At 36.9% G+C, this 23,536-nt stretch overlaps 2 protein-coding genes across 3 annotated transcripts in view; one reads left to right on the plus strand and one right to left on the minus strand.

Annotated features, from left to right (window-relative positions):
* Positions 1–21,594, minus strand: ltn1 (listerin E3 ubiquitin protein ligase 1). The gene is made up of 30 exons (XM_079862038.1): positions 21,489–21,594; positions 20,738–20,944; positions 19,247–19,345; positions 17,652–17,882; positions 17,490–17,542; positions 17,141–17,321; positions 16,607–16,780; positions 15,694–15,884; positions 15,326–15,473; positions 14,520–15,254; positions 14,147–14,188; positions 13,833–14,022; positions 12,200–12,439; positions 11,910–12,063; positions 11,638–11,785; positions 11,302–11,509; positions 10,730–10,889; positions 10,500–10,604; positions 9,758–9,900; positions 9,524–9,659; positions 8,042–8,186; positions 7,573–7,783; positions 5,785–6,022; positions 5,004–5,084; positions 4,132–4,318; positions 3,747–3,918; positions 2,992–3,212; positions 2,703–2,897; positions 1,488–1,655; positions 1–996 (listed from the first exon to the last, which is right to left on the minus strand). Exons 1-30 carry the CDS (start codon positions 21,528–21,530, stop codon positions 934–936), a joined length of 5,268 nt encoding a protein of 1,755 aa, XP_079718164.1. The 5' UTR covers positions 21,531–21,594; the 3' UTR covers positions 1–933.
* nle1 (notchless homolog 1) overlaps positions 21,563–23,536 on the plus strand; it is an 8,530-nt gene continuing 6,556 nt past the window's right edge. The window contains exons 1-2 of one of the 2 annotated variants that reach the window (XM_079862039.1): positions 21,563–21,674; positions 21,819–21,954. In XM_079862039.1, the coding sequence (XP_079718165.1) occupies positions 21,592–21,674; positions 21,819–21,954 (219 nt within the window). In that variant the 5' untranslated portion in view covers positions 21,563–21,591. Of the gene's footprint in view, positions 21,675–21,813; positions 21,955–23,536 lie in introns of both variants that reach the window. The other variant, XM_079862040.1, reaches the window with a different exon arrangement.

Below are 23,536 nucleotides of genomic sequence, written 5' to 3' on the forward strand. Positions count from 1 at the left end.
TATGATAAACATCTGTATTTCTGGACCACAGATTGTGTGTCAAACACAATCCATGACAACTGAAGATCTAGCAAACAAATTTTTTTGCAGCATACAGCATTGCGTCATCATACAAAATATAAATCAAACTAAGATTAAAAGCCAAAACTATGTCAATTATTTCTAAACAGGTCATCATCCATATGGTCCCACATTTACCAGAGCAAAATACATTATTTTCCACATTAGCAGAAGCTATGAGCAGTATGATTTCACCAGATTTGTGACAAACCATCTTCCCACCTTGGACATTTAAATTGAATTTAAAGAGATAGTTCATATGCAAAAAAAACTAATATTTTGTGATTATTTACCTAGGTCATTCCAAATCTATATGTGAAAAAAATATATTTATTTCAGAGAATAACAACCTAATTTTGGGCCATTGCTTTAACAAATCTGTCATATGACTTTTAAATATATAACATAATTAATTGACTATTTTAATGATGTTCTTTTTTGGAGCTTGACAGATGTGTTGTGGAGAAGAGTGTCAAGATTCTTCAAAATTCTGTGTTCCACAGAAATAAAAATTACATGAACGGGTTTGGAACGACAGGAGGATGATTAAATAATGACAAAATTATCAATTTATGAGTGAACTATTCCTTTAAGGCCAGGAATATGTTTGTTCAGCCTTTATTGGCCTGTCCAGTTGTCTTTAATTCAGTCCGGCACTTTGTTTTCAGGAATTCCGACTGTTTATTCATTGATTTAGCTGTTTGTGATGGATGTTGTTGGATACATCTTCAGAGTCAGAAACTAAAAGGTCATGGTAATTTGCAGCACTGCAAAAATCATATGTACAAAACAAACAAACAGAACATTTCTTTTTGAGTCAGCTGTTCGCCATGGACGTCATTCACCTCTCATTCGTGTCCATGGAGACAGAGCTTAGAAGAACGTTTCTCTGCACAGAGGACACGTGGATTTGTTGCTAGACGTGAACCATTTATACTGTGGAATGAAAGAAAATGGAAACAACCAGTCAGTGAGGAACGAGAAGCGCACAAGAACATTCAAGGCTGCAGATTTAGCTGATTCTGAAATATCCGCAGAAATGGAGTAATAAATGGAGACGGATTGAGAACTTCAATGCGGAGGGGAAATGATTCGATTTCAAGAGCATTGGTGACCTTCTATAGGGTTTTAAACCTCTGATATGACAGGGATGCAGTCACAGTATTACATTTTAAGAACAAAATTGAGTCCATTTACTTTCTGAACACAGTTACATATCCTGTTTGACTCGGAAATACGCAAGTCAGATTACAGAAGTAAAACGGGTTTCATGTTGACCTGCAGATATTCTAGATAGTGATGTAAATTGGAAATTCGTAAAACAACATTAAATGCTCAAAACTACACTTACTACTCTCAGTGTTTAAAAACATTCATCTAAAAATAACTACAATGGAAGAGCGAGAGATGGTGTATGCAGAACTCACCAGACAGGCAGAGTGGAACTTCTTTTTGCAGGTACGGCAAGCTTTCTTTGGCAGCGAGTAATTGGATCCATGAATGACAGAGAAGCAGATCATACAGTCCTCCACCCCCTCAAAACGCTTGTCAACATTGTTCTTCCACAGCGACAGACCTTCCAGAATACTGCCATTCTACCAGACACAACACATCTTCTAAATTAGCTTGGGCATCTTCAATTATTATTCATATATTAAGCACTATTAGACTGTTTCTCTAATAAACCAGTCCAACTTGGCCAATTCCAACCTAAAGAGATAAGGCAACATTTACAATGGGTTCAAAAAGTATTTGGACACTTAAAGAAAAATCTAAAAAAAAAAAAAAAAAATGTGTGGCTTAGATGTCCTTCTTGTACTTTTGGGGAAGCTATTTTAGCTTCTCTGTAACAGCACTACCTTGTAGTATGACAGTGTTTTAGAGCCAGTTGTTTTTTTGTTTTTTGTTTTCAAGATTTTCTGAAGTTGTCAAATTAGGAGACTGAAGGTGAAATTTTGCATGAAGTAGGAATATTTATAGGTGAAAAAACAATATCCTGAGATAATAATAATGAATTAATTCTTAAAAGTTTAAATTTCGCAAATGTTTCTCAATATTTTTATACACTAGGTTCAATTGTTTGGGGTCATTATGATTTTTAAAAAAATAAATTAATCATATTTATTCAGCAAGGATATATTAAATTAATCAAAAATTTAAATTTAAATTAAATTTTTCTTTGCTGTTGTTTTGAACTTTCTATTCAAATGATGCGGGATTTTTTTTTACAAGGTGTACAAATGTACAGTTTCCACAAAAACATGCAGCACAACTGCTTTCAATGTCGATAAGAAATGTTTCTTGAGCAGCAAATCATCATATTAGAATGATTTCTGAAAGATCATGTGACACTGAAGACTGGAGATATGATGCTAAAAATTCAGCTTTGTCATGACAAGAATAAATTACATTTTAATATACATTCAAATAGAAAAAAAAAGTTTTTTTAATTTGTAATAATATATTTCACAATATTACTGTTTTTACTATATTTTTGATCAAATAAATGCAAACTTGGAAAAAAACAAACAAATCTTACTGACCCCAAACTTTTCAACGGTAGTCTATAAATCTTTTTTATTAAACTAAATGTTATTACTGTTTTTATTTTATTTTATTTTATTTATTTATACTTCCTGTACCTGGTGTGTGAGGTACGTGCTGAGCTGAAGCATCCAATTGCGCCACTGCTGAACGGCCACACCCACTCTCCGCCCACTCTCCACTGAGATAGACCCAAGGGGATAATTCTGAGGCAACTGAATCACCAGCTCGATGAAGATATCGTCGACAGAGTAAGTAGCGATCACCTCCCGCGTGGCAGAACGTGCTTTCACCTGTGAACACAAAACACATCAAATCACAATGCAAAAAAACACTTAAGAACAGAGCACATCCTTCTCCTGAACTAAACTCTCCACCCAGGCTTACCATCATGTTCTCAAAAGTCTGGGTGCTGGACTGCACAGAGGCGATCTCCTGCGCAGACAAGACGCCGCTGACGTACTTGCTGGTGAATTTATCCACCGTGCTGAAGACACGTTTCTCTTGGCTGTTCCACCACAGACGCACCATTGCGGGCAAGTCCTTCAGCGCACCATAGTACACGGAGCACGCCAGATGGGGAACCTCAAGCTGCAGACCTTCAGTTTCTACAACACACACACTTAGCGAGATCATCTCAGATATGAGAGAAATGCATAAATGTAATAAATCATCGGATGTCAACTGATCTGTAGGTCTGTTCTGATCGGGTCACAGGTAGCAGGCTGTGTTGCTATTGTTAACTAAAACTGTTTTCAGTAATTGAAATAAAGCCAATAAAGCCAATTAATAAATGTTGCCTTGACAACTGAAACAAATAAGAATAAATTCTAAAATGACTAAAACTTAAGTAAAAAATAAATTAAAGATAAATAGAAATATAAAAAAACACTAAAAAAAACTTGCTAAAACTTTAAAATAAAAATGAAAACATTTTTTTATAAATACTAAAATAGTATATAAATAATACTAACAAACAATAAAATAATTGCGCCTAGTTACAATACTAAATTAATCATTTAAATAAAATAATGGTCATTAATATATTTATTACATTTTAATGTTTGATTTTAGCAACATTTTTGCTTGCAATAAATCATTTTGGCAGTGAGAACCACAGTTATTAATGATCTGCAACATACTCTGAGGGGAGAGAGACAAAGTCTCAGTGAAGAAGGTTTTTGGTTCTTTGCTGGAGGGTTCTGCTGGCTGTCCGGGCACTGATAGGTTCTCTGGCATCAGACGGAACAGGTGGAGCAGTAGTTTATGAAGCGAACGAGTCTTTTTCAGGTGCAGAGAGTATTGAGCTCGCAGCTGAAACACAAAGATAGATGTTTACGCTATGCAAAAGACATCTTTCTTGCGTAACAAATAAGTATTATGGCCTTTCTTCACATTTACAATGAAATGGGCATGAACGTCTGAATGTCAATTTAACCTCTAAAATGTCTGTGTTAGAAGTGTATCAGAAATGATGAGGCAATGATTGACAGTTTTACAGAGCATTATCACTGATAATTAACTCACATGAGATGATGAAGCCTTGAAGAAGGTAAAAAGGAGTTTCCAGGACAGAAGATATCCCAGAATGCAGCAGTGCTCCATACTGAGGGCCTGTACCACTGCAAACTCACCCACTTGCACACCACCTAGAATATTCTCCAGTAGCTCTTCTGTGGCAGAAATGATGTTCATCAACGCTGCCGGAGGAGACCTGCAGGAAGTGCACACAGTAAGTCACCTAGATGTGGGACATGGTCAACCATAAAACTTGTGGATGGATGGATGATTACATAACACAATAAATAAAAAATAAATAATAATAATAATAAAACATAAATTTACAGTGAAAAACAGTAAAAGGACATTACCAGAGGTCACATATGATTATACTCTTTACTCTATATTTCTTTATTATTCTTATCATTAATGTACATTAGGGTGTTTTGTTTTATTTAGATATTTTTATTGCATTATTTTAGATATTGTATATTTTAGTTATTGTACAGTATATTTTAGTTGATAAGATAAATAAATAATGCATTCATAAACAATAAAAATCAGGTAAACCCTGTGTTATGGGGATGGCAAAGAGGGCAATATCTAAAATCCTTGCCCTTGTGGGGAAATTTTTTGGTCCCCATGAGGAAAACTAATTACAAATCATACAGATTGATAGGGGTTTTTTTTCAGGACAAAAAAAAAAAATCATTATGTCCATGTAAAGTCCCCATAAAACATGAAAACCCAACGTGTGTGTGTGTGTGTGTGTGTGTGTGTGTGTGTGTGTGTGTGTGTGTGTGTGTGTGTGTGTGTGTGTGTGTGTGTGTGTGTGTGTGTGTGTGTGTGTGTGTGTGTGTGTGTGTGTGTGTGAGAAAGTGCATCGTCATGTGTCTTACAAGCATGGTTCTTCTCCATCTTCGTCCTCTGATTTAGCGCTGGCACTCTCGCTGTCACTCTCTGGCAACAAAGGCATCACCCTGTAAGACACGAACACATCACTCACATTTCTCCTGAGACGACTTGACGTCATCGCTGAGGCTCATTCAAAGGCTTGTAATGGACATAGCATTACAGCAACAGCACAGAGGAGATCTCAGCTAACCCCCTGGAATATAAAACTGTTTCTCTCCCAGAGGCTTGTGCTCTCAATGAAGCATATTTAATTAAAGCCAAAGCGTAACGCATTGTGGATTAAACTTTTTCCGTACAATATGACCTTAAGGCTATGCAAAAACTGCCCGTCCCTTGGAGTATTCATTTCAATTACATTTACAATTATGTTCTCGACAGACACTTTCCCACCAAAGCAACTTACAGGAAAGTCCATTATAGCGTTTCTGCAGACGCTGCAGAACAGGTAGAAAACAAAGATAATGTCTAGCTGGTAAGACACATACTGACTCCTTAATGCGGTATTCTACACTTAGCATTTTATTTTTTGCCCTAAAGTCCAATTATAATGTTAAACAAGTTTTCTTGCAGCACAAACAGTTTTTATTTAGTTTAACATGACCCTTTAGTATTAAACGGGTTGTTTTTGCAACTGTACCTTTAAGACTTCGGTCATATGCTAATGTGCTCACAGTTGCTGATCATATAAAAGGTATATCTATGTATTATGCTGAACTAAAAGTAAGTCTTAAAGTCTTAAGTTAAAGAAGGTAATAGAGTCTGTACTTGTGCAGGATGTGGTAGACAGCGAGCTGTAACGGGCGGGCTTTGAAGAGCAGCAGGGGCGAGAGGGTATTCAGCAGGGTCTGGAGGGGCTCTGGCAGACTGCTCCTCTGGTCGGCTACGAACCGAGGAGGAAGTTTATTCTGAGTGAGCAGCTCCACGGGGATGTAGGTAAGAGCCTCCCCCATCGCCCTCAACACCGGCAGGGGGAACAAAGGGTCATCCGGCTCTGTAAAGTCCGCTGAGACAAAAGTTTGACATTTCAAGTAGTCTGTTAACCAAAAGACATCCTGTTTCCATGATTGGGGAGTTAATTGTTTAACTGTAAGTTACCTTACCATCAACTGTATTGTGAAAAACTATAAATGGTTTATTCTAACATTATATACAATTTAACTGTAAAATACTGTCAAATGTATGCTTTTTGCAAGTAGAAACTATGAATAACCATACAATTTATGATGAAAAACATGAGGACATTCCCAGAATTTAGGATGTTTTGTGTTCTTTAGCTTATATTTATTGCAGTATTTTAGTGTCATATGTGTTAATCCATCAATATATACACAAGTATTAGCCATGTTGGTAACAGTTTACAATAAGGTTGCAGTTGTTAACATTAGTTAATGCATTAACTAACAATGAGCAATATATTTTTACAGTGTTGATTTACCTGTTGATGATAGATATATCATAAAAATGTTTGTTTGTTCATGGTCCATCAACTAATGATAACAGATATACAACTTTTGATCTTAAAAATGTGTTGAGATTAACATCAACTAAGAATAATAAATGCTACAGAAGTATTGTTCATTATTAGTTCACTTCACGGTAACTAATGTAGTTAACTAATGTTAACAAATTAAACCTTATTGTTAAGTGTCGCCAGCATGTTTTATGGAAAGGCCACTTTCATGTGGGTTTCTTATTATTCCACCTGTATTGTTATCAGTACATTTTAAGGTAAAAACCAGATTATAGTAGTTCAAGTAGAGTGGTATATTAATATTTTATCATTTTAAGAAATAAATATACAGTTAAAGGTTGTAAAATATACCATCCTGTAAACACCAATTTGCCATCCTGTAATCCAAGAAAGATTGTCACCATATTTTCATTATTACAACATTACAGTTTTTTACAGTAAATTTAACAGGATATTTTTATAGTGATAGCATGCTGTGCCTTAGCTGTTAGATGGATAAACTTTCTATGAAAAGTTGCATCTTTATGTTTTCTTTTTTTTTTTTCTACTTTTTTTACTGTGACATTGTTCATATTGCGATCATACAATTAACATGTCAGAGTTGACACAATATATTTTTTCTTTTTTTTTTTCTCTCTTTCTTTTCCCCTCCTTTACACCCAGTGAATTGAGAAAAAAACAAATAAAAAAAATGCATCTTTATGTTTTCAGTCATATTTTTTGAGATGGCATGTCTAATACATGAATTTCATGAAACATTTACACTACCATTCAAAAGTTTGATAAGATTTTTAAAAAATATGTCACAATTTCCCCAAAAATATTAAGAAGCACATCTGTTTTCAACGTTGATAATAATCATATTTTTTTTTGAGAATCAAATCAGCATATTATAATGATTTTTAAGGATCATGTGACTGAAGACACTTAAGATATAAAACAATTAAATTAAATTATATGTCAAATTAAATTATTATAATATTTTACAAAATTACTCTTTTTATAAACTTTTGAATGGTAGTGTAAAATAAAAACGTCATTAAACTACAAACATAACAAAGGTTCCTGTTAAGGTGACTCACTGGGGATCTTAATAAGCAGTGGGAGCAGAAGGTTGTGAATTCCCTCCAAAAAGAACTCCTTCCACTCTGAGGTCAGCTCTGGAAGAAGTTGCTCCACACCAGCAGGGGGCGATGTGAAAAACTCACTCAGCCTCACAATCAGCTCACAGTTTGCACACACAAACAGCTGTACCCAAGGATTCCAGAAAACAGCGGTGTTCTCACTGGCAGTCTGTGAAAAAGACACAAACATTTGCTTGGATTGTCATCCATATGCATAACGGTTCTCAGATTAGGCGTGATTATTTATAAGATCAGCCATAAAGCATCTCAGATCTTATTTACACCTGGCGTTAAAATAAGATCTGTTCAAAATGCAGATTTGATTTTGCTCTGGGGTAGAAATATCTGGAAGGGACAAAGAGTGTGTCACTTTGAGTCTGTATATTGCATAAAACAGTGTGAATGAAGATGGAAAGAGAAATATCACCTCAAGCCATGCCAGCATTGAACAGAGAAGGAGATCCCAATGAGTGTTTCCGAAGACTGTGGGAGAATGATCCACCATCCAGCACAGGAAGCGCATAATTTCTACTGCCAATGAGAGCCCTGCAGCGGAAACTTTTCCAAGGTCACTGCAAATGGACACAAAGAAAGGAGAATAGATTATTAGGCCCTGCGTTATCTGAATCAATGGATATAAAATAAGACTGTAAAAACAATGAACTTGAATCATTTTTGTTGCTTTTTGGCATTTATTTTATACTTATACTGTATTACTCTATATTTTTCATAAAATTATTATTTTTTTGTTTATTTGTCTATTTTTTTTTTCTCCTAAAAGCATTCTAAGCTAAATGTTTATATTTTGTATTTTAAGTTGCTTCACATTTTGATGACAGCTATTATTTTTTATTCCGCATTAATTTTAAATGAATGCGTAATGCGTTTAAATTACGTAATGCGTTTAAATTATGTGTAATGCGTTTAAATTACGCTTTTAAATATAGCATTCTGTGCAGAATTCAAATGGGTCCGATATGTTTTCTGGTCTGCGACGACTCGCGCATATGATCCGCTCTGTGCTATCGTGTCGGGCAGACTATGTGCGCGTTGCTGCACTTCGCGTGACACTAACGTGAAACCAGACTTCATTCACCCCAAAAGCATATTTACAGTGTCTAAATCGTTCCCTATCCCATAAATAGTGCACCAGCCATTCACCATGTAGAAAATAGTAAATGTGTGAACAAGTGACTGATTTTAGCTTCAGCATCTATTTATAATGTAGAGGGCAGGAAGCTTCAGATTCTAGAGAGCATTTGATTGGACAGAAATCAAAGTGATGTCATCAGAATCATTGATCCATATTGGCGGAAGTGAGAGACTACGTTTTGAATGCTTATATCTTCTAAACGTGAATTTTGTCATTGTTTTGGAGTACACTAACTTATAGATAACAGTAAGGCTAACAAATTCATACTAAAAGCCAAAAACTTCAATTTTGATTTCATGGACACTTTAAAATGTCCTCCTCATTATAAACAAAGCATTTATTTAATCAAGCTCCAAAAACAGCTTGTTTTGATACTGGGTAACCTGTGACGTCACACGTGTGTAAATACATTTGCCTCTAGAGCAAAAAAATCTACAAATAGTTTTAGATAATCGCACTATAGGCTGGATATATATTTGTTTTTTGTGCAATAAACTTCATAACATTATAAGTAAACCTCAAGGAACATATTAAATTAATAAATAAAAATCCATGTCATAACCCCTTTAAAGACATACATTTTTATTATTACTCTAATTTGCTTTTTTTTTTTTTACTGAAAAGATGTGGAAAGAAGAGCAGAAAGGGACTGAGTCTTGAATCCTGCATCACAGCCATAGCTCTGACATAATAAATATGACTGCCATTGCCGTCTTCCTCATTACAGAGATACACATAGCTGAGGCATGGATTCACCTGTTGAAGAGAAACCACTCCTCTCTACTGTTCCTCCATTCTGCAATTGTGTCTACGACAGCCAGCAAGATCTCTTCCTCCACATCCGTGTCGGCCTGTAGACAGCAGAGCAGCACGGCCAGACAGCCTCGCACACCTACACATTAGTTTTTCACATCAGTTATGTGAGTGAGATTGGTGTTGCTCAGCCTATGTGACTCATCATGTGCAGTATGGATATGATCTGTATCTCACTATCGATGCAATCCTGCTCTCCGTCCTGCCAGTTAAGGAGCTCTGCGACACACAAGGCGATGAGGGATTCTCTCTCTTCACTGGATAGAAATGGACACAGCGCCTGCACCGTACTCACACTGTGTTCTGAGAGGGGAAAGAAACTGACACACACAAACAAGCCACAGAATTATCAGGAACGTTACAACCTGGTTAGGCTGACATTTCTCACCAAAACACTGTGGTAATGGACAGCAGTAATCATGTGTATATGTATAAGCTGACTGGCTGAGGTTCCTCTGGGTCCTGAGAAGGGTCATATTCACACATTTCTCACAACAACGTATGCTGTTTAACATTACTGCTGCTGCAGCAGCCTAGAGAAACTACTAGAAATGTCTCAGAGGCCAGTGCTATGAATATTGAATCAGCTATTACAGTTACAGACACTACCGTAGTTTTTTAAAGGAACTACTACTTTTATTCAGCAAGGATGCATGAAATTGACCAAAAAGTTAATCTCTGGTTATATTAAACAACACAACTTTCAACATTGATAATAATAAGAAATGTCTTTTTCTTATTAAGCACAAAATCAGCATATTAGAATGATTTCTGAAGGATCATGTGACACTGAAGACTGGAATAATGATGTTAAAAAGCTTTGATCACAGGAATAACTTACATTTTAAATAATAAATCAAATAAATGCAGCCTTGGTGAGCATGAGAGACTTTTTTCAAAAACAAAGAAAATTTCCTACCTTTCTACGTTGCCATATAAGCCCTTGATGTCACTTAGGTCCATTTCGCTGTTCTGGATATATTTTGCCAGAGACAGTGACCAGAGAGAGCCTTCTTCTTGTGACCTGTGATTAAAAAAGGATAAAAGGGTCTAAAACTTTGCTTTCTAAAAAAAAAAACAAATTAAACATTTATACAAAATCTAGGCCATTATCCCAAATATATAAAAAATACACATGAATGAGTTCACCTTGTGAAAAGCATGTCTATAAGAGTGGTTTTGATCAGGCTGTTGTTGAGGATTCTCTGCTCTAAACTCCAGGACTGCAGCAGTTTATGATATTCAGAAACCATGAGGGGTGAGAGCTCCATTTCTTCACACCACTGAAGTCCATAGAAAATCTCTGAAACTACATAAAACAAATATTTGCAAAAACTGATTTCATGAATTCTTCAGTCCAAAAATGTTTTAGTTGTAAAATAATCTAAATATTTTACCACATTAGAAAGAAAGAAAGAAAGAAAGAAAGAAAGAAAGAAAGAAAGAAAGAAAGAAAGAAAGAAAGAAAGAAAGAAAGAAAGAAAGAAAGAAAGAAAGAAAGAAAGAAAGAAAGAAAGAAAGAAAGAAAGAGAATGAAAAAGAATGAAAGAAAGATAGACTTATTCAGCAAGGATTAAATCAGCACATTAGAATGATTTCTGAAGGATCATGTGACACTGAAGACTGGAGTAAAAATATATACATTTATATATACATTATTCTACATTTTTTATTTTACAAACACAACGCAACCAAGAGCTAGACAAATAAATGAGTCTCACCTATGTGTTTGAGATCAGGAATTTCGGAGAAGTCTGCCTCCACCTGCAGGTCCTCAGGTGAAGCTGCACTGAGGATGATTCTTCCCAGTAATGCACTTACACACAGGTGCGTGGGAAGCCGGTTAAACGCCCTGAACTTCCACACGTCCATGCAAAGTTTTTCGCTAGTGACTCTGAGACGACCACACAGCAGAGGGTGTCTCACCCACTGCAGAGATGCACAAAGACAGTTACATAAAAACAATGACAAAGAAATAGTATGTTGAGAAACTACCTTCTATACTTCAAATATTTCCTCTAAAAATGTGTGAATGTCATTTGTAATTGTCTGAGGACCTGAGGGGGCAAGGCCCGTCTAATGCGGCTCCACTCCTCTTCGCTAGGAACAAGACAGCAGATAAACTGAGACAGGAGACAGCTGGTCTTCTGGGCCGAGGCGATGGTCTGAGCCAGACTCTCTACAGCTTGCACCAGAACCTGCAGACTGGCATCAATAACAGAAGAGATTTAGACAAGCTACCACACAATTCATTCAGCCATCCAAACCAAAAAAGCAACAGCTTTTGGAGAAAGCACATTTATCTACAGACGGTTAGAGAAGGCCAAACCTTTTGACAGTCAGTGGTGTGGTGAGCAACTGACTCTTAACCCAGAGAGCAACGTTGTGGAGGAAGGTACCCTTTGTGACCCCTGCGCCCAGGTGAGTGATCAGTGATTGAATGCCGGCATTGTAGGCGTGCTGAAGCTTCAGAAGAAGAGCATCTGCCGGAAAACACCACACATGCATTTAAAAGAAATGCGCACAAATGGAAAGACAACATTGTATAATATTTGAAGGTATTCAGAATTAATTAAAGCATTCAGAAACTGTTAAAGCTGTTTTTTCTTCAGTCTTCACCTGAGAGGTGAGTGATGGTTTGGTCTTGTGCACAAAGCTGGAAAACAGTCATAAGCAGCTCCTCTGCAGACGCCAGCAGCAGGCAGCCCTTAACTGAAGAAAAGAAGGTGGCAGCCACATCAGAGATGAAAGTGACTAGCGGCTCCATGTTTCCGGCATCAGACATGCCCTTTGCTTCTGACAGGGTGGCGTGAAGCTTGTCAATGATCTTCTCGACATGCACCTTACCAATAAGAGGCTCTGCAAAGAGAGGGTGAAACAGTATTATTTTCTTTGAAGAAAACCACCAGTTGAAAAAGTCTTTTTATGTCAATTTAACTCCCATAATGGGATATGGACAACTGTTCAAAAGTTTGGGGTCAGTATGTTTTTCTTTTTTAATTCATATTTTTATTCAGCAAGGATACATTAAATATATTAAAAATGACAGTTAACACATTTATAATGTTAAAAAATATTTTTAATTTCAAATAAATTCTGTCCATTTTGTATGGGAGAGAGAAGTCTCCTGGTAAGGTTATAGTCCTGATTGGAATACAGTTTGGTTAAATCTCTACCTCACCTCCAAAAACCCCTCGCACATTCTATTACAAAACGATACACAAAATGCATTGTACCCCATATAAGCAATACTTGAAACTCTCATCAAATCCTAGTTGCAGTTTGTGTAATAATACATCTAAAGGTACTTTTTTGCATATGTTTTGGGATTGTTTGGTCATATCCCATTTCTGGAAACATGTTACACTTTACAAAGTTACACTTTGACCTCGATGCTTGTCTTCTGTTGCTCAGTGATAAATCATAAGTCACAAATCATAAATTATAAGTTTACATTAGTTCAGAGAAGACTAATTTTATGTTTATGTCTGGCTTCACTGCTGCAAACAAAAACTATTTTACAGCAATGGTTTACACCTGACATAGACCTTAAAAGATTCTGACTGCATTCATTTCTTTATAGTTTGTTTAGAATGCAGCACTGCAAGGATTAATGGGACTAGAATACATACTGTTACCTATTGGAGTAAAATAGCCCAAGCTTTAAAATAATTATTTTATATTGAATATGTGTTAATCAGTGTGATAATTTGCTACCATGGTTTATTTGTATGTTCCTTTTAATATTTCCAGAAGCATTTTATTTTTTGCTGTTATTCTATCATTGCAAATATCATTATTTCAAATAAAAATAATCATCACAAAAATAAAGTCTGTCCTTCTGAATTTTCTATCAAGAAAGAATCCAAATAATTAAAAAATGAATCCTATTTAAAGAATCCTGAAAACAAGTATCATGGTTTCCACAAAAAAATAAGCAGCACAACTAAGAAATGTTTCTTAAACAGCAAATCAGCGTATTAGAATGACTTCTGAAGGATCATGTAACTCTGAAGAATGAAATAATTTTATTATACATTCATGATCAATAAATATTAATGTTTTACTGTATTTTGTTTAAATATATGCAACCTTGGTGAGCATAAGAACTTCTTTCAAAAATATTTAAAAATATTATCAATCCCAAACTTATGTTTCTAATAAATAAGTAAATAGGGTCAATATGGTCTTTAACTCCAAAAGGTGGTAAATCAGGATGTAGTTGTTGAGTAGTAATGATATAAAGACTTACCATTATTGTGCTGCTGTGACAGAGCGAGGCTGATGAGAGGCCAGCCGTGTTCATGATGGGATGACGAAGAAGGGGATCTGTGCAGACCCATCACACACAGCTCTCCAGCCAGACCCACCAACCTCTCCCCTAACACGGGACCCCTCAGCCAGCCAATACACACCTCCAAACGGACAGGATCTGCACATGCCTGGTGTCATGAAAGTCAAGAGAATATTTAGCACTTTTTTTTTTATATATATATAAAAAAAACACTGTTAAATGTACAGCTAAATGTAACCTAATTGAAAAACCCCTTTAATAAAAACACGTACCTTTTCAATAAGTTGAAGAGTCACGTTCCAATTCAAATCCCTCTGTTATGAAGAGACAAATACTTGATTATTGATGTTACATATGTAAAAGTGAAAATGTCTCTTGATGGAAGAAAAAGCTTAGCATTTAATTAAAAATATTTGGGGACAGTAAAAAACTTATGTTTTTGAAAGTCTATAATGCTCACCAAGGCTGCACTTATTTGAATATTATTACAAATATTATTAAAATAACTGTAAACAGTCTGAATTCTTGGATGCAGAGAAAGTATCTTTTGAATATAAAAATATTTTGTAACTTTACTATCACTTTTGGTCAATTTAATGAATTCCAACTAAGAAAAAAAGTATTCATTTATTTTAGGTCTCTTACACTGATGTGGTTGAGGATCAGTGTCTTGTCATCACTGGAGCTGCAGCACTGCAGGGAACTGAAAATCATGTCCACCAGGAAGTCAGTGTCCTTCCTGCCGTCCTGCTTTAACCATAGAGCCACTCTCTGCAGGAGAAAGCGGACGGCTGCATTCTCAGCAAGCGGCCTGAGCTCCGGCCCCATTTCAGGCTTCATTTCCTCTGGCCTCAGCAGCACCTGGAACACCTGAGGGCTCGGGAACGCCCCGAGCAGCTGAGACAAAAACCGCAGGTGCCTTTCCGACTCTCGTTCACTCACGTACACCATGTTGAGCTCCGCCAGCTGGCACACCAAATCCAGCAGGTGTCCATTTCTCAAGGGACGATCTTGTTCCTCCACCGCTGGAGCTGCCATCAGAGGTTCCTCCTCTTGACCTCTTTCTTCCTGGTCTGTGATGCAAATTTTCACAGTTTTTTTCTTCTTGGTCTGTTTACTGGCACTGTTCGGGTTATGCATAATCTGCAGGAGCGATGCAATGCCCTTAAGGGCAGTTCGCTCTGCCTCCTCGCAGTCCACACAAGTTGTGCACAAACGACCCAGACCCTCCCAGAAGTCTGCCATCAGTCTTTGAAAGGTGGAAGCCTCTTTTCCATCTATCCGCTTTTCCCAGGAAAGCAGCATATCTGAGACCTGAGGAAACAGAGGACCCGTCTGCAGCGATGGGTTTCCCAGAGCTCTGTCAATCAATGGCAGGAGCTGTGGAGAAAGAGATCAATGCATGAGACATCAGCATGTTTAGAGAGATATTTTGCTTGTGACCCACAGACCTGTTCTGAGATCAGCATGTTCTGGATGCTTCTCTGCTCCTGCTCGTCTCCGGCGTTCTGGAGGATGATAAACCGCAGACACTCCATCGTGGCAAAAATGATGGCCGCACTCTCTGAGGGACTGGACGTGGCACGCTCACTCGACAATCTGGACCAAACATACCAGCGTAAATAAAAACTGAGTGTAATTATAATACAAAGCACAATAATTAATGCTATGTATTCTGAATTAAAAACATTTTGCGTTTATAAAACTACACCATCCCGTTTAATACTAAGGGTCAAGGGAGGATATATAATTTAAGCAGCTGCAATGACATGACTACATGAATGAATGACTATACAAATAAGAATATGACATTCTTTACCCCTGAATGACGGATGAGAGGAATGTTCTAGAGAACTCCAGGTCGGGCTGTGTGACCTCTGCTGGCAGTTTGCTTATAAATGGCAGCAGGTTTGGATGCAGAGATGTTGCAAGACCTCGACCTCCTTCTTTAAGAAGCACCCAGAGCTTCGGCATCATGCCTTTCCTGGCACTGACATGCGTCCAACAGTTCTGCACAGAGTTCACATGATGGCAATGAATTTGAATCACCACTGACAATAGACAACAGATAAAGGTGCAATAAAATTTATATTAGAATGCAAAAGATTAACACACTGATTTTATAATTAATGTGGGTTTATGATAGAGCTTTAAATTGTGAGATTTGTCAATCATATTATACATTATATTTGCTATTATTTAAAATACATGTTTATATAAAAATTATTTATTTACACCGTTCAAAAGTTTGGGGTCCGTAAGATTTTTTTAAGTATCATACGCTCACCAGGGCTGCATTTATTTGGTGGGGGGGGGGGGGAAGCAGTTTCAAATGTAAAATTACTTTTATTTCTGTTATGGCAAAGTTTAATTTTCAGCATCATTTCTCCAGTCTTCATTGTCACATGATCCTTCAGAAATCATTGTAATATGCTGATTTGCTGCTCAAGAAACATTTCTAATTATTATCAATGTTGAAGAAGGTTGTGCTGCTTAACATTTGGGATTATTATTTTTTTAAGGGTTCTTTGATGAATAGAAAGATTAAAAAGAAATTAAAAATTGAAATAGAAATCTTTTGTAACATTTTAATTGTCTTTAAAGTCATTTTTGATCAAATTAATGGATCACAGCTGAATAAGTTAATTTCTATATTTTTTTATTTCTCTTTTTACTAACCCCAAATTTTTGAATGGTAGTGTATGTAATATGTTTTATTATATGAGTCTCACATCAACACAGGACAGAATATGGAGGACCGCCTCCCACAGAGGAGGCAGCACCATCGGGTCTGTGTCGTCGATTGACAACAGCACAGCAGAACACGCTCTGGCCGCTTCTGCCTGGATCAGCTGGGGTGTTTGTTCACACATGGAGGCAATCAGCTCAAAATACGCCCCTCGAACCTAGAACAAACAAAAACCAACAATGAATCCCGCTAAAACATCTGATGTGAATCATAAAGAAAACAGCAAACAAATAGCACAAAGCATAATTCACAGAAATTCTTTGGTACATCTATCAATATTTTGATAACATTGCACTCTTCATTTTTCGATCCTCAATGAAAGCAAAATAGTGTGCGTATCTATTTTAACAACCATTAGGATAATATTTGTTGTTTAATATACAGCTATGTTGAGGGGGATTTTGGGCCAGTGTGAGTGTTAAGTATCATAAATAAAAACTAGATAAACAACAAAATGTCTTGTCACATGTTGTTTGTCATAGTCGCAGCTGTTTAAGATACACCCAACACTGCTCACTTGTGGGCTCTTGTGTTTGCTGTACTTCCAGAATTTGCCCTGTGTGATGAGTTGGATCAGCCGCTCATTTAGCAGCTCTCTGTCTTGCTCAGGTAAAACGCTCAGAAGTCTCTTCAGGGCCAGCAGAGAGCTGGTCAACAGACGGATGTACTTGGCCTCTCGCTCCTCCTCTGGCACACTCCTGCACAAAAAAACAACAACATTGAAAATACATATTTAAACATAATTAACATATACATTCAACATATAAACTAAAAATATCATTATCCGTGAGGCACACACAGTGTATAATTTTTTAAATATCATAAAATATCACATCAGGATATTTCAGTACATATCATACACTTACTGAGGGTCACTGAGAGTGTTAGCTGTTTCTTTCAGCAAATTGTCTTGGAGTACCTAAGAATCACAGAGGATGTATATAAAAACTGTAGCTAAGCAATGTACAAGTAGAAGCATAAAAAATTCTGCAGATTGTCATTTTGTCTCACTATGAGCTTTATCTTACATTCAGGACTTCATCTTTACAGAAGCTGATGGCCTCTGGTTGTTTATTCAGGGGAAATGCGGCCTGGAAAGCAGCGCTGGCGGCTGAGGCTGCAGGAGAGTATGTGTCACACTGAGAGATGAGCCAGTGACCCATGATGCTCTTCAGGTAGGGGGCCAGATTCCTCTTCACTTTTAAAACCAGCTGCTCAAACGCTTGCTGTGTGGCCTCTCGCACACGGCGGTCGTGGTCCTGATAAAATTATATAATAATAAATACATATGTTCAGCAAACAGAAGGAAAAAAATGGCTGCCTCTAAATACAGTGGGGTCCAAAAATCTGAGACAAGCAAGTTTCTAATTTCATGCAAAAATTTGAAACTTTTTTATTTAAAGCTACACTGTGTAACTTTTTTAGTTGATTCTTAGCAAAAAACACTTAGTTCTTTCAAAAATATATGTGCTCATTAATGTATATTTACTTCTTTCAAGTAATAAAGTATTCTCTTAAGTTTATAATCTGCCATTGAAAGTACATACGGGTGAGGGGTTCGTATGCCGGTCGCCATGTTGCCCCTCCATCTTGGAACTACATTAGCCAAAGAGGGACATACCTGTAAATTCAAGCTTCGCCTTTCGCGCTTTACACTCAGTGACACCGTGACGAATGCGAGGGGGAGATTACTCGCGAGCGCTGGCAGATTTGAAAGATAGTGTGGTGTGTGTGTGTGTGTGTGTGTGTGTGTGTGTGTGTGTGTGTGTACTCACATTTGAAAGAGAGAATTAAAACGTCAACGCGACAGACAAATCAGCAAGACCGTAGTCAATATTGGAGTAACTTTTCCCAGATGGAAAGAGAAGAGCTCATGAGGAGAAAATATTTTAAAACGGACGCCGAGGTTGCCTACTTTCTTCTCGACAGGTAATTCAGCCTGTTGTAATTCATTTGTGTAAATTCGAAGTTTTATAGTTGCTTGTCTAACCATAGCATGGTTGTGCATAACGCCAGAACGACCTCTATAACTTCATCCTCGCATCAATGGTGAAAAAGTATTGTTTACCTTGTAACATAAATCTGTGCTGCGACGGATCACAGGTAATGAATAGTTTTAAAGGTGCAATTTTTTAAGCTATATAAAAAAAGGACACTGTAAATTTTAGTTATTTTTAATTGCTTTTACTTTGTACACATTGTAACGTTAGCCTAATCTGATTATGCTGGGATAGCCGATTCCAAGGGTGACGTTTACCTCCTGACATCTGTCCTGTAGTTTTATTCATTTTAGACGTATTGTTTATTATTGTCATGGACGAAGTCGATAACTGGAAGCCATGTTAATCTTGGAATAATACGGCCACCGTAGGAGTTAAAACGCCCTCGGAATTGAGAGGAACAGAAACTAATTTTCACTGGGTAGTCATATACAATTTCACCGCTAGATGGGGGTAAAAATCACACAGTGTAGCTTTAATACAAAATATTTTATTCAGTTATGTAATTAACATTATCATTTACACAAATATAAAAAAATATATTACGAATAAAATAATAAATATCTAAATAAACTAATTATACAAATACATATATAACGACAGGCTTGTCATTGTTCTCTTACCAATGATATTCGGCAGTATATCCGAGGCCAATATGGGAGGACACCTTTTACAACATCAGGCTGTCGCTCTTGACACATTGCTCCAAACTCCTGTACTGCCTGAAATACACATTTACCAGCATTTATGAGCCATTCAGTTTCTGAGTCAGTGAAATGAAATGTTTATTTAAATTGATATTGGAAAACAATGTGTTGTGGCATTTTCTTTCACTACATGACATGTAACCTTGTCACAGTCTTCAACCTTTAACCTGTTAAAAGTGCATTAAAAGCGATTTCTGAGAAACGCTGTTGAAAGTGGATCAGGCTGAGCACCATAAACACTTGTAGCCAATCAGCAGTGTCCACTCAATTCAATTCAATTCATACACTCATGATGGGTGAGGAGAGACAGTGAGCAAGAGGGAGATTTGAAGAAAGACTGTAGAAAGAGAGATGGCTGAGAGACATTACAAATGAGAAAAGGTCAGAGGAATATCACTGGAAAAACAAGGGTTATGATCAGGCAAGAGCTTCAGGACCCGTGTTAATATTAGAAAAGCTTTCCAGTGCTGAAGAGACATAAGCAGGAAGGCCTGAAAACGGACGCAGAGGTTGCGTTGTTTCTGCTCCATACGTGAGTGGCATTAAAGATATAATGTTGTTGTAATGTTAGCTATAGTAACAGGACAGTTTTTAGTGTCATTGTTTGTCTGGAGCTGGTGTGCTGCTGGTGACTAACAACAATTTGACAACAAACTGATTTGAAATATCAACAGAGTTTCTCAGAAATCGCTTACAGCCCCTATAACTGTCACCCCCCTTTTACAACAGCATAGATCTGAACTTGTTGACGGATGTAATTCATGAATGGTTTGGAATACAGACCTAAGGTTGGTCTCTTTTTTTAAATTTACACTCAGAAGTGAAAGAAATGATATAAGTTTCAGCAAAAATGTAAAGAAAGATATACAATTTGTATTAGATTGCTCAAACATACTGTTGTATTAGTTATATTAGGGCGGCCTACTGCTCAAACGTAAAAAAAAAATAAAATAAAAATTATATAATTATATTTTCATATATATATAATCTTTTTTTTTTTCTTTTTTTTTTCAAAATAAAATTGATAGGAAATCAAAGCCATCTAAGATGTGTTCCAAATGTGAAGTTCATATTACAAAAACTGAGCCCGCTAAAAGGTTTTAAAGTACCTTTTCCAATAGTATCGGCATGTTCAATTTCAAAACGATTTCATAGGATGGTTTTTGACTGTTTAAGCTTTTAAATGATAAAAAAGTGTGCTAAATATCCCACTATCAGGACAGTGAGAGGTAACAGGCTGTGAAAATATGTGTGGGAGACCCTAACCCTGACAGTGCTTAGTGATCCACATTTTTAAATGTTAATTATCACTGATCAAACAATGACCAAACATTTGTCATCTAGGCAATATTTATTTGTGACACTAGACTGTGAAACAGTGCTCCAATCAATCACAACAAATGATACCTTCAATTTTGTGACTGTATCTCTCTTGGACAGTTTCCGTAGAACCATGCGGAAGTCTGCATCAACTAGATTGTCTATCTCCTCAGCCCCCTGTACTGCAGGTACATATCCTGGATCATTGGAGGTTGAGACACCGAATCCGACAAACCCAGGTACAACACCACTCTCCCTGGCCAACAGATCAGCAGCCCTGCCACTGCTGGACGGCTGAAAGAGAGAAAATACAGGGCTGTCATTACACATTCATGACCATTTCATATCTATAATCATACGACTACGGCCCAATGGTATAGTCAGGTAATCACCATCATAAAAGGTTGCTCAACTAATGCACTGCACATTGCTCAGTCCTTAAAGGACCATTTTAAATGTGCTTTATGAATAATTAATGAACTAGAAGAACTAGAACTTATCAACTAAGTCCAGCAGGGTCCTAGTTTTTATTTTTATTTTTAATGGGAACTAATTAACTTTCTTCCTGTTTACAAGACAAACACGTGACGTCAGGGCAACAGGAACACAGGTTTACATATCAGACACGACAACAAAAATCTCATAAACATTACTTTTATACAATAAGATAAAGCAAGTACATAATAACGATTTGTTTTAGCGAGCTACAGTTTGCCATGCTGTCACAGTTTACAACACTGGCCTGTTATTCAGTCAACTACACTGACTTTAGATCATTTCAACGAGTTGACTTGTAGTTAGAAAAGATTAGTAATTGAATAACTTTCATTTGTCTTACTCGAACATTTCCTTTCGTTCTCTGTTTATTTTTGCCACCCATTCTCGTGTCGGTTGAGCGTCTGCTTTTCCGACTTCAGTACAGTCACACTAGGCGCGCGGTTATGATGTCACGCACACGCGGTTTGCGTGCGTCCAAAATACTGTTAGCTGCACACGTGAAGTCAGTTGTGATCAATAACGACAGGTATTTCTGTTTTTCTAGATGGATAGTGTTGTGTTATGTATATACATATGGAATTCCTGTTTATTCCTTCAGTTTATAATAGTTTTACTGACTGCTTTAAAACTGATTTTGTTTATGTCGATGTGTTTGCGGTTTAAAGGGAAGGATGAGCGTGGACGTGGAGCGTGTGTTGATCCAGCTCCAGGATGAGAGCGGTGAGGTGCTCGGATCCCCCTTCGATGTGCCGCTGGACATCAGCCCAGACAAACTACAGCTGGTCTGCAACGCACTGTTACAGAAGGTAGGAAGGATGGACTGGAATATGTGCTTCAAACATCTCACTGAACTTAAACTTTTGAACTGTAGTGTATACCTGTCCTGTATGCGTAGTTTAGTGCAATCTATAAAGTATAACAACACTTATTATCCTAATGTGTTATACAGTATATGTTAATTTTGTATTTGTGTATTTGACATAACATGTGATAGTAGTGTGGCATACTTCATCTAAAACTATTTTAACAATTTTTTTTTTTTTTTTGCATAGTAAATAATGTAATACTTATAATTACGTTTGATTACATATATATTTTTTTACGTTTAAATATATATTGGTTACTTGGAGTAAGAGCCGGACAGTAACGGAGTACATTTACTTGACTACATTACAATTTTGAGGGATCTGTACTTTACTCAGTATCATTTTTGGGGAGTACTCATGACTTTACTCAAGTACATTTGAGAGGAAAATATTGTACTCTTTACTCCGCTACATTTCTATCCATAACCGTGAGTATCCGTTACTTCTAAAAAAAAATTAAAAAAAAATAAAATAAAAAATTGATCGGTGAGTAAAGTAGATGAACTGCTGCGATTGTGACAGGGCGCATGTTTAACTGAAAGAACGAGCAGCGAGAGAGAGAGCCGGTCGCGCGCGCAGACACACTCGGTCTCTCTCGCGCAGTGTCGCTCGCTCGCGCAGTTCGTTTCGCTTTTGTCCAAAGCGTCCAGTCCGGTCCGGTTTTTGTCCAGTCCACCTCGTACACATGCGCCCTGTCACAAGCGCAGCAGTTCATCTACTTTACTCACCGATCAAATAAGACTTTGGCGGGACAAAAATTCACTTTGGCGGGCGCTAAAACAAGTTCAATGCAGGAAAATTCATGCGTGAATTTAACTGAGTATAGGCTACATGACCATGCACTCGCACAAATGCGACCACATAAAATTTTAACTCACACATTCTCAAAAAATGGTCACAGTCTGGAACTCTGTGATTTGATTGATGAAAAAAACAGAGAAACTGTACACACAATTGTTAGCTGAATTTTCTTTTCTGATATTACACATTAATGTAAGCTGAGCATTTGCTTTGATGTTCTTGAGTATGCGGTGTGTTTAACACAGTCAGGTTCAAATGTGGGTGCAAAAAATCCATTAAAACTCTAGCAGAGGTTTGTCAGAGCGTTGCCATATGTGCTATTGCCTTGTGGGCAAGTGAGAAATGTTAAATAAAGCAACATGGTAAAAAGATGAAAATGACTTGATTTTACTTTCAATTCATTTTACATTCTCCAAGGTATTAACATTAACATTTTTCATAACTCCATGTAGGACGTAAATGTACATAAATGTAAGCACTGTGGCAGTAGTAATGCAATATTTAGAAAATGTACTCTTGTACTCTTGATACTCAAGTACTTTTGAAAACAAGTACTTCAGTACTTTCACTTAAGTAGACATCTGACTGTAGTACTTGTACTTGAGTAAAATTTAGCAAGGGGTATCTGTACTTTTACTCAAGTAATGAAGCTGTGTACTCTGTCCGCCTCTGCTTGGAGTATAGTCTCTTTGAACTATTTGAGTGAATTGCAAAAAAACTA

This window comes from Squalius cephalus (genome assembly GCF_949319135.1).
Source record: "Squalius cephalus genome assembly, chromosome: 24".
NCBI lineage: Eukaryota > Metazoa > Chordata > Actinopteri > Cypriniformes > Leuciscidae > Squalius > Squalius cephalus.